Here is a 14086-nt window from a genome sequence, read left to right as displayed (position 1 = left end):
TCTGTTTTCGTCAATGCGTTCGGATTTTTCTGTGATAATTCACATCATGAAAGAAGAAATGCCATCTAAAATTCCTTCGCAGGTTTTCTGTAGCAAAGTATCATCATAGTGGCTTTACTCTAGCAGCAGGTCACAAACGCCAAATCCTTTGTGCTCACCAATACCAGCAATACAAGTAACACGAGCCCAAAGGGACAGAAAAATCTAAATAAGGTAATTCTTGACGTTGACCTCAAACTTGGCAAACTAAGAATTTCCCTCAGAAGTCATGAAAATGATTTTCAAGTCAGAGTTAGGAGCAGATGCTACAGTGATATTTCCACTGATGCTGGAAATGCTAGAAATGAAGGGATCACATCACCCAGTTTATACTTTGTTGGGGGTTTATTAACTTTGTGATTTAAAGCACTTCACTTCTGTGTGTCTGTGGGTGTATGTGTTTATGTGTGTGTTTGCATGCGTATGCCTTGTCTATAGCCAACACTCCACTAGGGTAACTTAAAACAAAATAGGAATTTATTTACAATAGCAAAGATGTCAAAAGTAACAGAAACTATATATAACAAATCCAAGAGTTATTTTATCAAAAAGGCAAACAATATATACACGAAAGAAAACAAAATCCAAAAGGGCAAACTTAATTTTGACTTGATCTGAAGAGCACCGGAATATGGCAAAATGATTTTTCAGATATGAATTACGTAAGTAATGATGGGCCAATCAAAGACACTTTTCAGCTTTTCTCCTTTACTTGCTGAATCTTCCTCTGAATCCTATTAACCTCTGGGGAATATAACTTGGAGGCCATTCAAGACTGATGAAATACAGGCCACTTAATGTATACTAGAAAGGATACGCTTCTTGTCTGGAGGGCTCACACTTTAAAAAAGGTAAACCAAAGGTGTTAACTAAGTCCCATTTCACCCTCACAGCTTATTTCTGTGTGTGTGTGAGAGAGAGAGAGAGAGAGAGAAAGATTTTCTTGTCTACCACACAAAATGCTGCACCAGTGATCTTTTCGGTTTCCCGGGTGCTCTGAAACGGTTTCCCAAACCTGTGCGTGCATCAGAAGCCCGCAGAGGACATGTTAAGACACAGATCACCTGGTCTTGTGCCCAGCTGCCCAATTCGGTGGGTGAGGCGTGTGACCAAGGATTTTTATCTTTAACCAACTTCCAGGGGATGCTGCTACTGCCACTGTTGCAGACCACACTGTGAAAACCACAGCTCTAAAATAACACCCTTGGAACGTTTGGACCGGTCCCACTTTTCCTTCACGAACCCTAGCATTTGTGGGCAACCAAACTGCTAATACCGAGATTCCCAGAGAACAGAACCGGACCTTACCTGCCTGCCTGGGATCCGAGCAGTTAAGAGGCTGTCTACCAGGCATTCTGTTACAATGAACGGTTTCACACGCTCCGCTTTTGTGTGGTTTATGGCTCTGGGCAGTGACACTCACCGTGTTCCCTTGACTGCTGACCCCAAGTTTTGATTATTTACCGTTTCAACTATTAGGCAAACACACACTTGTTCCTACATAGCTGAAGATCTGAGGATCTCATCTTTAAAAATCAAAGATGGCTCAGATCAATGTTACTCTCTTTTGACTCCTGGTCACTTTTACCTAACTTTCGATTTTTCTAACTGTGGCCACTCTCCAGCGAGTTAGCGTCTATGAAATGAAAACCCTCCAAATGTGGCCACAGAGGCGTTACTCTAGGGGGGGCTTCTGCTGTGGAGGTGGGGACAACACCCCCTGATTAAGTGTGCTATGCAGTGATACCGAAATGAACCTTCAGTGTTCTCAGAAACCATTACGCATGGCAAATTCGTCTCAGGGGAACTGGAGATGCTAATAAAACAAATCCCTTATGAAGAGAAAAGGGAAAAAAGGAACTTCAAGGACATGTTCATCAAAGGACTCACCCATCATCTCTTAGGCTCTCTGATATATGACTTGTAAATTTGAAGGGCTGAACTATGAGGAGTATTTGCATCGAGTCACAAAATTCAAAGCAATCAAGCATTTTGCAATCCACTGCTGCATAAAAGGAATTAAGAAATGGGGAAATGAAAATAATCCACTGTTTTTGATGTTTATTAGGTTTTACAAAAACTGTACATTTTTTTCCTTAAGAAAAAGCATTAACTTAGTACTGGTATCAAATAGACTAAACATCCATTAACAGGAAAATATTCTGATTTTTATTTTTGCACGTTATTCTCAAGTACACAATTACAATAATGTCACACATCCCTATATGATTTTCTTTTTATGTATTTTACTTTTTTTTTTACAAAGTGTACAGAGGGAGGGACATACAATATTTAATAGGATATTTCTACAGAACAATAACTTATATTATGTCCTTGTAAAAATCTGTACCTCTTTAAAACATTTAACTGAAACATCCATTTTTTTTAGCTTTGCTAATCAAAATTGTTTTAAGAATTAAAACTAGGTTGTAACTAATGTCAGTACGTAACAGTGACTACAATTTCATTTTCTCTTTATACAGACAAATACATTTCATCATATTCACTTGACCAAACCCTTAAATACCTTTTAAAGGTTTCAATATTGTGCTTTAAAAAGAAAGTACACTGTGTATGATTCCAGACTATGTAAGAGAAATATAAAGTGTGTAGAGTGTTGTGTTCTTTATCTTTCAGTTTATTTAAAAAAATATAGTTAAATGACCAATTATTTATATTTTCTGTACTAATTTTACACCATGTTTTAAAGTTAATAAATTTCCACTTTCATTTAAGTGTCTTCTTTTACATGATTTCTGGGGAAAAAAAGAAGGGAGATTTTAAAGGTTCTCACAAAAAAACAGACAGAGCTTTCAAGGATAGTACTGCAGGGCAATGAACCACACAATTGTTTAAGTTATTTAAAAAAAAAAAAAAAAAGCAGGTATGAGAGCCAAGAGGGCACAGGAGCTCCCACTAGGATAGGCCCATGCCTTGGCTTTAACTGGCATTCAGGTTGGAGTTCATACCAGCCTAAAGCACTTGATTTACAACTGGACGAAATCAATCTAGCACTTCAGAGGCTTGCCAACCACCAAATATTTAGATTTCTAACCCTATAAATATACTTCTTGAATACAAATATCAATGGCAAAGAGAAAGACGAAAGGTCAAGACCTAACAGCACAGAGGGGATGAAGCACCATAATGAAGTGGCAAGGCAACTATCAAGTGGGAAGAAAATTCCTCAATCTCCTACGATGTGCCAGACACTCTATGCTGATAGCCAATTTAAAGGACCCCAGAAAGTGTTTTTCATTTTCCAAGATCCATCTTAACATAATCTAGTTCTCATTAGCCAAGTTCAAGTTTTATGCATGTCTGACTCTTGATTCAGAACTGCTTGTTTAAAAAATGTCGGCTCTCAAAGAAAAACAAAACTGTGAAAGACTTGGTGACGTTCCAAATAAGGCCTCCGCTTTTCCTCATGCACTTAAACACACCTTTATCTTCTAACCAAAGCCAATTTGAGCATTCAGTTTTTAAAAGTTTGCTAACTGCAACTAAGAAGTAACAGGGCAGGCTGAACCTGCCAAGTTTGAGTCATAATCAGCACCCGATCTCTGGGACACGGAGCTGTGGTTTCCTTAATCCGCCTCACTGGGTGACGCAGGGTTCCCTCACGGGCTCCAGAGAGAACTGAGGGAGTTATGTCCGGATACTCATTAGCTTTTCAGAAAAATATAAAGGCATGGAGCTGAAGTTGTATGAAAACATTCTATCTAGAAACATCTTAACGTCTATTTTTTTCAATTACCAAAGATATTTAAAAGAAAATACCTTTACTCTTTAAAAATACTAGTGTCCTTATTTTCCTTCTAATTCTTCACCTGAGTAGTCTCTCTGAAGAGCATGATTCACAAAATGCTCTCGTGCATCCCTGCATCGTTCATGTTATTGTAAATTTAATACTTTTCATTATAGATCTTAACTACTACTGGGGTTGTGTGTATAAATATGTAAAATAAGCAATACACACAGATACATGTTCTCTATATATGTGCATATATATAATTCAGGGTACATTTACATATATAAAGTCGCAAAAGATCCTACGAGCCACGAGTTACCTCTAGGAGATTCCAAAATGCAGTCCTCGATAATCTCATTTGTAGCACACAACCATTCCAAGACAAAGCAGCACAGACGGAATAATCAAAATACAACAGCATCAAGTAAAATTTGTCAAGGAAGTTCTTCTAAAAGTTTGCTATGCTGACAAAAGATGTCAATACACCAAAGAAAGCCCCCAAAGAAGTACAGTTTGTCTGCTAAACAAAACGGAAAGGAAACACGAACCCAGCCACTGTTCTCTCCTCAGCGATGCTAGGGACGCAAAAGCTCAAATGGAAACTTTCATTGTCATGTGGTCTGAAAATAGTAAGCAAGACGAGTAAATGACTTCCATGTTAGGATAATTAGAGCTGACTGGAAAAACCTCCCATTTATGTTAGTAGATGTCTCTGACAATTTTATTGTGAGAAATTTATGGGGGGGGGGACTGAGTCAACATGAGTCCTTTCAGAGTTACCAATCTAAAGTTACCTTAACTTTAAGTTAAATGGTCTTAGAAGAGTACCATCAAGGTAAGCAAGGTAAATATTTAAATAAATATAAAACTTCTAAGATAGAAAAATTCAGTATAGAACCAGGGATTATTTTATTAAAAGCAACTTACTTGTTGCTGCTTTCCCCCATTTATTAAACAAACTGAATAGAATTCAGAACACACTATTAAACAAAATGTAAAACAAAAACAAAAACGAAAAACGAAAAACCAACTCAACTAGAAGCAATAATTCTATTTGTACACGGGATAATCAATATACAGTATTGTATGTGAACGAGACCAATTGGCTCTAAAATGAAATTTCTGCTTCAAGGCCAACATCGCCACAAACGTCCGTGGCGGGACCGTTAGGGCAGGCCCACTTCTTTGTGATGTCGCATTATGTGCTGGTTCTTTTCCGAAGGTCTGCGGAAGCCCTTCTTGCAGTACTCACACCGGTGAGGATAGTCTTTCGTGTGGATGGAGATGACGTGCCGTTTAAAGCCCGAGGCGTCTGTAGTGCTATACTCACAGTACTCACACTGGTACACCTTCCTGCCACTGTGTGTCTTCATATGCTTTTTAAGCTCATTCTGTTGCCGAAATCCCTTTCGACATCTCTTACACCTGAACGGAAGATCTTTCGTGTGAACCGAGAGAATATGGCGACTTAGGACAAACGGATCTGCGATCTTAAAGTCACAATGTCTACACTGGTGCATTTTTTTACCCTTGTGGGCAGCCACGTGTTTCTTGAGTTCGGAAGGCCTGTGAAAGCCTTTATCACACATGTCACACTTATGGGGGTAGTCCTTCGTGTGAACCGAAATGATGTGTCGTTTCAAATCGCTTGAGTTCGAGCTCTTGTGGTCGCAGTGCAAACACTGGTGTGTTTTGCTTTCTTGGTGGATAAGAGCATGTTGCTGCACCTCTTTGGTATCTGAGAAAGTCAGAAGGCAGATGTCACACTTGAACGGCATCTCTTTACTATGCTTCGTTTTTACATGTGTTTTCAAGTTAGAAGAGTCTGCGGACCGATACTCGCAGTACTGGCACTGGTACGGCTTCTCGCCGGTATGGATGCGCATGTGCTTTTTGAGCTCGGACGGGTGACGGAAACCTTTCCCGCACTCCACACAAATGTGAGGAAAGTTCTTGCTGTGGACCGCCAAAAGGTGGCGATTCAACAAGCCTTGTTCAGCTGTCTCATATTCACAGAATTTACACTTGTGCATTTTGTTGGCTCCTTTCTCCTTATGCACCATTTTGTGAGTAAACAAAGCCCCAGCATGAGAGAAATGCTTCCCACACTCATCGCATTCGATGGCCTTCTCTGCCTTGCTGGTCAGCTTGTGGCTCTCCAGGTGGTTGTGTAAACTTATCTTCTTGTTGGTAGTGTAATCACAGTCAGTACAGCGGTACTTCTTCTTGGTAAGGTGTTCAGGATGGTTTTTCATGTGCCTTTTCAGAAAACCTCTCGACTTAAATTTTTTCCCACAAATCATGCAAGGATAGACAGTCAAGGGATGTCCATCAGGGCCAATAATTATTGCTAGGAAAGGAAAAAAAAGGAGCATGAGTGATCAAACCAGGTTTCGTTTGGGTTTCTGCAAGCATTTCAAGTGTGCGTTCAGAACGTTATTAGGCAAGCATTCCCACATTAAGCTATCTGCTACGTAACATTCCTTCGACCGTTTTTTCAGTATAAGAGGCAGAGCAACCCTGTCATAAAGAGAACCCTGGTCTGAAAACTTCATTCAGTCTGGTAGTACCAACCTCAGTCCCTCCAGTTTAAAAAAAAAAAAAAAAAAAAAAAAAAATCAATCAATAAATATGTAACTTCTGCCAGCTAGTGATCAAAGCTCTATCAATTTAGAAACCGGCAGAAAATTCTTCATAAAAATCAAGTTTTGTAATCACAATTCCTGCTTTGGTTATTCTGAAAAACCTAATTTTGTGTCACTCGACAGTAAAGCTTAAACCTATCTATGAAAATTTTAATATGCAAATCACCATCCACGAATAGACAAGAATAGGGTCAGGTAAACTGAGGTACTTGTCCTACTGCTCTGTAAATTAAGCCTGCCTTAAGGTAACATGATTCAATTCTTTGCGTTAATTTAGGTTTTAAAACAGTTAATGCTTGTAACATGTCTGAGGGATTTCTTTCATTTCCGCATAAAAACCACCCGAGTTTTGAATTTTGTTCCCCATCCATGATTGATCCATTCCCTGTTTCTTTTTATCCCAGGCAATCATTCATGAATATCACTGAATTCTTAAAATTATATTTTCAAATTCCACACACAAAAGCTACATGTGGTCTAGCAGCTAAAATGCCATCACAACACCTCTGTGGATACATACTAGAGTTTCATCTGAGAGCTCGCCAAGCACGCTGCGCTGTGGGACTTGTGTGCCCTCACCTGTTTGGTACTGCCTGGAATCAGGTCTTCTCCTTTTCTTTGGTTTTTGTTTAGCCAGTCTGCCGAGCCCAGCAGACTCATCTATGTGCAAGAGGGCACTTGCAGTGCCATTCCGGGTTTCAATTCCATCAGAATTATTACCTAACAATGCGCATTAAAAAACAAAATCATACAGTATTATAAACTATAAAAAATTAGGGATGCTTTATTAACTATAACAACGAAAAGTAAGCCATGATACTCATGAATGACAGAAAGTCCCCATTCTAGGTAATGGGTTTTAGGACCGCATTTATTATAGTGAGACAGCAGGAAAGGCCTTGCTTCCAAATCTAAAAAACACATGTCAGCATTTTGTCCCATGAACTCCCATGTCATCTCCCCAAACTGTAAAGTCATGGGTCAGATACGATCAAGATGAAAAGGTTCAGCTTGAAAGCCTCTGTACTTCTTACAGTACTTCCTTCTATGCAATACACACACAGAGGAAATTCCTGTTATAAATAAACACAGAAGGTAGACTTTATCATCTTACTGTCCTCCTGTTCAAATCAAGTAACCCTTACAGGGTAGTGGTGTTTCCTATTTCGGAAACCTAAGGCCACAGACACCGTTTTCAATCACAAAGTCCCACTTGCGAGCCAAGTCCGTCTGAAGAGCCGCCAAGGGACTTACCGTAAGCCGCTGCCCAGGCTATTGGCATGAAGGTTTTGATTTCATTGTCGTCGATCTGCTGCTCGTGCGCTGCAGCGGCTGCTGCCGCCGCCGCCGCATCCTCCTCCCCTACGATCACCTCCATATACACCTCATCAGCGATTTCCGCGACATCTAAGTAGGAAATTATATCAACTTTTGTGACCACGTTTACAGAGATCACAGGAAAGGCATTTTTATTTGAATTCAGGTAACAGACGAGTAGAAAGAAGGCTCAAGTGTTACACACCTAGAACTTTTACAGAGTCCTAAGCAGGCAACAAGTATTTGTTGAACGAATCATTTGTTTCTTGGCTTTCACCTTAATGTGTCTGTAAGGCAACGTTCTATGCATCCACAAAGAGTTACTGAGACTGCCCTTGGAGGCACACGGTAGCATAACAATCTCTACAATAATGCCACTTATTTTCCTTTGAATACTGACCGTATTTAAAAAGAGAGCTACAGAAACGTAAGACTTTCTCCCACAAAAAGGCCACCTACTTACTTAAATCTTCATCTTCTTGCTGAGAGTCATTGACGGTCATATAAACCATCTTTTCCCTTGGCACACGAATACTGCTATTCTGATCAAGTAATTCAACTCCATGGTCATTCTCAGGCTCACTCTCCACAATGTCTACAGTGCCACCTATTAGGGAAGATGACAGCTCTGAGAATTTATCTGAAAACTTCATTTCCACCCATTTGCCTTAGTATGTTTCATATCCTTTTCCACAGCTACATGAAAATCCTTGCTTAAAAGTTATCTTCAGACAAGATTTCAAAGGTCTGTAATCTCAACCAGCCAAAAGAAATCAGGTTGATGTGCCTGATCAGGATGCATAATACGGTGAAGATTTCCTCTTACCTAAGTCATCCTCTCCGGGGTCAGCTTTAAAAATGTACACCTTGATGACTTCAGGGCAAGTGCCATCCACCTTACAAGGATCAATTTCCGACTCTGCATCCATGGTCATTCCAGAAGAACCATCATGTTCTATTTTGCCAGCATCATCCACTGAAAAGGCAGGAAACACATTACAAATAACAATAGCAGATAGTTAAATAAAATGTCATGTTCTGAAAAGTCCTTTTTACAAATACCCTAACAGGATTCATACAAAATGGGATGATTTTATCTAGACCAGTAGGGGCATGGTGGGAAATGAGGTTGACTGCTAAGCCAAGTGTTGGGGGTGGGTGTCATGGAGGCCCTTGCGCAACCAGGCAGAGGGGTTCAGACTTGACAATGATAGGTCAGAGGTTTCTCAGTCTGGTCAGATGTCAATATCTCTTAGGGAACCAAAGAACACAGGCTCCAGCCCGCCAGCACCACAGAATTAGAATGTGTAGGGGTGAAGCCAGGTACGTGGAGAGATTTAGAGATTCTGAGCAGAGACGTTTCAGGAGAGCAGTGAGAATGGCAGATCGCCATTTTTGCTAACACCATGCTGACCTTTAGAGAAGTGGATGCCAAGGGATGGAGACATAAAGCAAGGGTACCACTCGTGGGTCTACCGCAAACATGCGGGTAACACCTCCCCACCCCCAAATGCAGGCAACAGAGGACAAGGCCTTACATCAGGACAGAAGGAGGATGGATGGGGAAGAAGGCAGGACTGGAGCCCTGTCTCAGGACTCATGGTAGAATCCAAGAGTGAAAACTGAACATAACAAAGGAGCCAAGAATAACTATGAGGTTTCTGATTTAGGTGATCTCTCTTCCTACATAGCTAATTAATTTAAGGTCTGAAAGTTAACATCCCTAAAAGCTCTCAGGCTGGTGCCTGTCCCAGTTCTTTGATATTCACAGCACCCTTTGCTTGCTTCTCTCCTTTGCTTGCTTCTCTCCAAGGACACGGTTCACTGTACTGTCACTATCAGAGACTTTCCCCCCTCTTCCCCACAGATAGAGCAGATACCTGTCACTTTACTCATCAGTCTTTAAAGACAAGAATCTGGTGACAGCAGATGCTCAGAATGTGGATGAGCCAACAATTCGATGAATGAGACAGGAAGACGGTTGCTAGGTATTTGAGTCTGAAACTGAAGGCCGACACACAGGTTTGGGAAACCTAGTAATGCCCACGGTAATAATGCAGCACACACCCAAGTCAAGGAGAAATGTCTGTATGGACTGTGATCACCTGGAAGTCACTGAGGCTCCCGGTGAAAAGCAGTGTAGTGAAGGCTACACACATACATATGTGGGGTCAGATTAAAGTGGGGTGAGGACTGAATGGACGGTGTGCATTTCTTCAGAAAGTCCAATTTTAAAATGGAGAACATAGGGGCAGTAACTAGAATGGGGCACAGGGTCAAGGACTTTTCTATTTAATCGATAAGAATACTTAAGCATATTCAGTCTGTGGGAGCAAATACAACAGAAGGGAAGAAGCTTAAGCCAGAAGACATGGGAAAACTTCCGGATCAAGACCTCAGAGGAAAAGGGGAAGATGAAATTAAGAGGCTAAGATGACGAAATTCTCCTTAGACAGGGGGAGCAACGTGTTACCCTTCTAGGACTCAAGGTGGTAAACACGGATGCGAACACGGCCACCCCACGTGAAGGGGGAAGGCTGTCCTGCGGGGAGCTGGAGGAGTTGGTGGCTGCTGGCTTCAACCGTGGATATGAAACTGAAGGCAAGGGCTTGGGTTACCAGGAGAAAATGGCAAACCGGGTGAAGAGCTGGAGAAAACGAGCTGATCCCGGACAAGCTTCACAATATGCAGGTTCAGAGACCAGGTGGTTAAACTCTTTGTGGTTCGAAAAAACAGAGAGGTTCCCTGAACTCTGCACATGACTAACTAAATTCAAGTATCTTGACTATGCTTTATAAAAATGGTTTGTAGGGGGAAAGAACTGGCATTAGGTCCTTATTTCTGGCCTGCTATGTACTTACCCTTTTTCAAAGCTAAATATTTTTAGGACATACCCAGCTGACTGAACCAAGGCTGTTTTCTTAAAGATAGCTCTGCAATTTCAAGGTGAGATAGAGTTTACAAGGATGAAGAGCCCAGCACACTAGCTGCAGAGGCCTGCTGTTACATATTCAGAAAACTCATCTCCGAACAGTTAGGTACTGTTGATAAAGCTTGCCCTTTTTGGGCAAGGTCTGGCAAAACAGATTCTAACAGGTACTGGAAAATCAAATGTCCTTGTGTTTACAAAGAACAAGGTTTAGGCTGGCTGTTCTAGCATATGTTAGTTTGTTGGTACTAATAAGATGAAGCCTTTGATGATGGAAAAAATCTAGTCGTTTTGGAGCCTGCAAAATGTCACGTATTTATCTATAATTTAGAGCAAAAGACCTTTTGGCTTGCTTTTGTAAATATGTGGGGAAAACACATTTCAAATATATGAGCTCACCTGAGCCAAGCCAAGCTATTCTATTATTAGACTAAAGTAGAATTCACCTTTGGGTTTTCACCTTGAGAATTTGCCCCACACTGAACTTATGAAATTACTCTGAAGATGAAAAATTACAAAAGTGACTTTAAAAAAAAAACCCACTTTTATGGTCCTGATAAGTACTCAAAATTTCTCTGTGCATTTAAAGCTATCATTAAAAATGAACTTCTAAAAACAGACAAAGAAGCCTTGGATAAAACTGAGTCACCATACGTATGATTTCCGCCTAAGTGCCTTCTCCTAATGTAGTGATGAAGGCCTAGAGCTCTGGAACAAGGCCTCTCTAAAATAGAAGAGCATAATTTCTGGAAATTAAGACTACTTCTAATAATGATCACCATCTTGCATGGCATTCTGCGATTTCCTTAACATTTCTCGGTACTTTTATTTGATCTTTACCTTTTCCAGATAAAGAAATAAAGGCTCTGAGATGGTATGTGACTTGCCCAAAGTCAGTGAACCAATGAGTGAGGGATGGGAGAGAGAAAAGGTGCCTGTCTTTACAACACAGACCTTTATTTTCACCTTCTGGTTTTTAAAAAAATGTATGATTACTGTATAAAATTTAGAATTAAAAAAATCACCAATAGTCTCACCAACCAGAGACTCCTTCATGATGTTAGTGAATTTTCTTCCCAGTTTTTCTATTTTTGTTAAAGTAAAATTGGCATCAGTTTCCTCAAGCCTTACATAATAATAAGCTTTACAACTCATCCAGTATTATAAACTTCAGAACTGAGAAACCTCTGACTTACCCATAATCTCATTAGTAACAGCAAAACTATAGCAAAACATAGGCAGGACTTTATACTGCTTGAAAGGAGCTTCAGTAAATTCTCTTCGAAGACCAAAAATTGAGGGATACTTATTTGCAATGTTACAGATATAGTGGTGTCTAAAAATATAGTTCATCAATATCTCAAAAACCCCAGTAGTTTCTGGAAGAGAAAAATTACTGGGGTGGGGGTAGGAAATACATCACTTCAAGTAAATTGTTTTTTTTGTTTGTTTTTTAAGAGAGAGAGTGTACAACCACCTGTGGTGGTGTTGGTGGGGGGCACCGGGGTGGGGGGAGCGGCAGAGGGAGATGGAAAGCAAGAATCTTAAGCAGGCTCTACGCCCAGCACAGAGCCCAAGGCAGGGAACAGGACTCAGGGCTCAACCTCACAACCCTGAGAACAGGACCTAAGCCCAAATCAAGAGGCAGTCACTTAACTGACTGAGCCACCCAGGCACCCGTCTTTTTCTTTACGTAGGCTCCACACACAGTGTGAAGGCCAACGCAGGTTTTGAACTCACGATCCTGACATCAAGACCTTAGCTGAAATCAAGAGTTGGATGCTTAACTGAGCCACCCAGGTGCCCTCAAGTAAACTGTTAAACGAACATTGATCGAATTAAAAGATCAGTAAAACTAAGCTGCTGGAGAATCTATATAACAAGGAAAGATGATGGCCATGATGGATAATGGTTAACATTTACTGACCACATAGCTCATATGCCCAGCATGATGATAAGCCCTTAAAATGTAACCATTCACTCCTCATGAAAACCTTATGAAATACTTAATACTGTTTTGTTACTTTCACTTAAGTTTCTAGACAAATTTTAGTATAATTTTTACCAAGACAGAAAAATATATGATACTGGATTATGATGGGATTGCATTCTGTACAAATTAACATCATGAAAATAAAAGATCTTTACCATTTATCTCTCTCTTCCTACATTTCCTACCAAATACCCCTAGACATAGGCCTCAGTCAGCTTTCCTAAAACAAAGATCCAGTTGCCTTACTCTCTGGCCCAGAATGGTACTCCATCTCCTACCAAATAAAATACAAACTGCACAGTCTAGCAATCTCTGACCAAAGTGCTTTCTTTCTTTCTTTTTTTTTTTTTTAATATTTTTATTTATTTATTTGACAGAGAGAGAGATCACAAGCAGGCAGAGAGGCAGGCAGAGAGAGAGAGAGGGGGAAGCAGGCTCCCTGCTGAGCAGAGAGCCCAATGCGGACTCGATCCCAGGACCCTGGGATCATGACCTGAGCCGAAGGTAGCGGCCCAACCCACTGAGCCACCCAGGCACCCCCCAAAGTGCTTTCTGCTTTCAATCCTGTTTCTCCAATCGGGCCCTAGACTACCCGTGTGCCCTGAACTTAAATAATGCACTTTTATTTTTATTCTTTTACGCTTCTTGTACTTGTATGTTATTTGTTGTAGAAATCATGCAGTTTACTGTTCAAGAAAAGTATTTTTAAAGATTTTATTTTTATTTGAGAGAGAGAGAGCATGAGCAAGAGAGCACAAGCAGGAAGAGCAGCAGAAACAGAGGGAGAAGCAGGCTCCCCACTCAGTAGGGAGCCCGACACGGGGTTCAATCTAAGGACCCTGGGATCATGACCTGAGCCGAAAGTAGCTGCTTAACCCAGTGAGTCACCTAGGCCCCCCCAAAGAGAAGTATTTTTAAAGTATAAAAGGAAATTAAGGGACGCCTGGGTGGCTCAGTTGGTTAAGCAGCTGCCTTCGGCTCAGGTCATGATCCCAGCGTCCTGGGTCGAGTCCCACATCGGGCTCCTTGCCCCGCAGGGAGCCTGCCTCTCCCTCTGCCTCTGCCTGCCATTCTGCCTGTGCTCTCTCTCTCTCTGACAAATAAATAAATAAAATCTTTAAAAAAAAAAAAAAAAGAAAATTAAAATGTGATCAAGATCCTACCACTTAGAACTATCAATTTACCGATAATTATTCAGACACATTTATATTTATAAATAAATATGCTTATTTATAAATAAAAGAGTGAACAGATATTTTAATGAAAACTGGATATCGTAATATGTCGTTTTTAAACAAAAAACACTATGTTATCATTTACTTGAACTCAACTTGAATTACACAGTGACTCTCATTCCCTTGCTCTCTGATCCCCCGCCCTCTCCCTCCTTTCACTCCGTCATACTGGCTTGA

General features: G+C 40.6%; 1 protein-coding gene across 9 annotated transcripts in view; it reads right to left on the bottom strand.

The window, feature by feature from the left end:
• Window positions 1-2083: 2083 nt before the first annotated feature.
• Window positions 2084-14086, bottom strand: part of ZFX (zinc finger protein X-linked) — a 55990-nt gene continuing 43987 nt past the window's right edge. For 7 of the 9 annotated variants that reach the window (XM_004769158.3, XM_045089416.1, XM_045089415.1 and 4 more), the window contains 5 exons: window positions 8579-8728; window positions 8216-8359; window positions 7690-7842; window positions 7015-7155; window positions 2084-6140 (listed from right to left, as the gene is read on the bottom strand). In XM_004769158.3, coding sequence (XP_004769215.1) covers window positions 4957-6140; window positions 7015-7155; window positions 7690-7842; window positions 8216-8359; window positions 8579-8728 — 1772 coding nt within the window. In that variant the 3' untranslated portion in view covers window positions 2084-4956. The remainder of the gene's footprint in view (window positions 6141-7014; window positions 7156-7689; window positions 7843-8215; window positions 8360-8578; window positions 8729-14086) is intronic. The other 2 variants (XM_045089418.1, XM_045089419.1) reach the window with 2 other exon arrangements.

This window comes from Mustela putorius, unplaced genomic scaffold (genome assembly GCF_011764305.1).
Source record: "Mustela putorius furo isolate JIRA1106 unplaced genomic scaffold, ASM1176430v1.1 tig00003836_pilon_pilon_pilon, whole genome shotgun sequence".
Lineage (NCBI taxonomy): Eukaryota > Metazoa > Chordata > Mammalia > Carnivora > Mustelidae > Mustela > Mustela putorius.
Note: the sequence above shows the minus strand (reverse complement) of the source record. Positions and strands in the feature narration are given on the sequence as shown.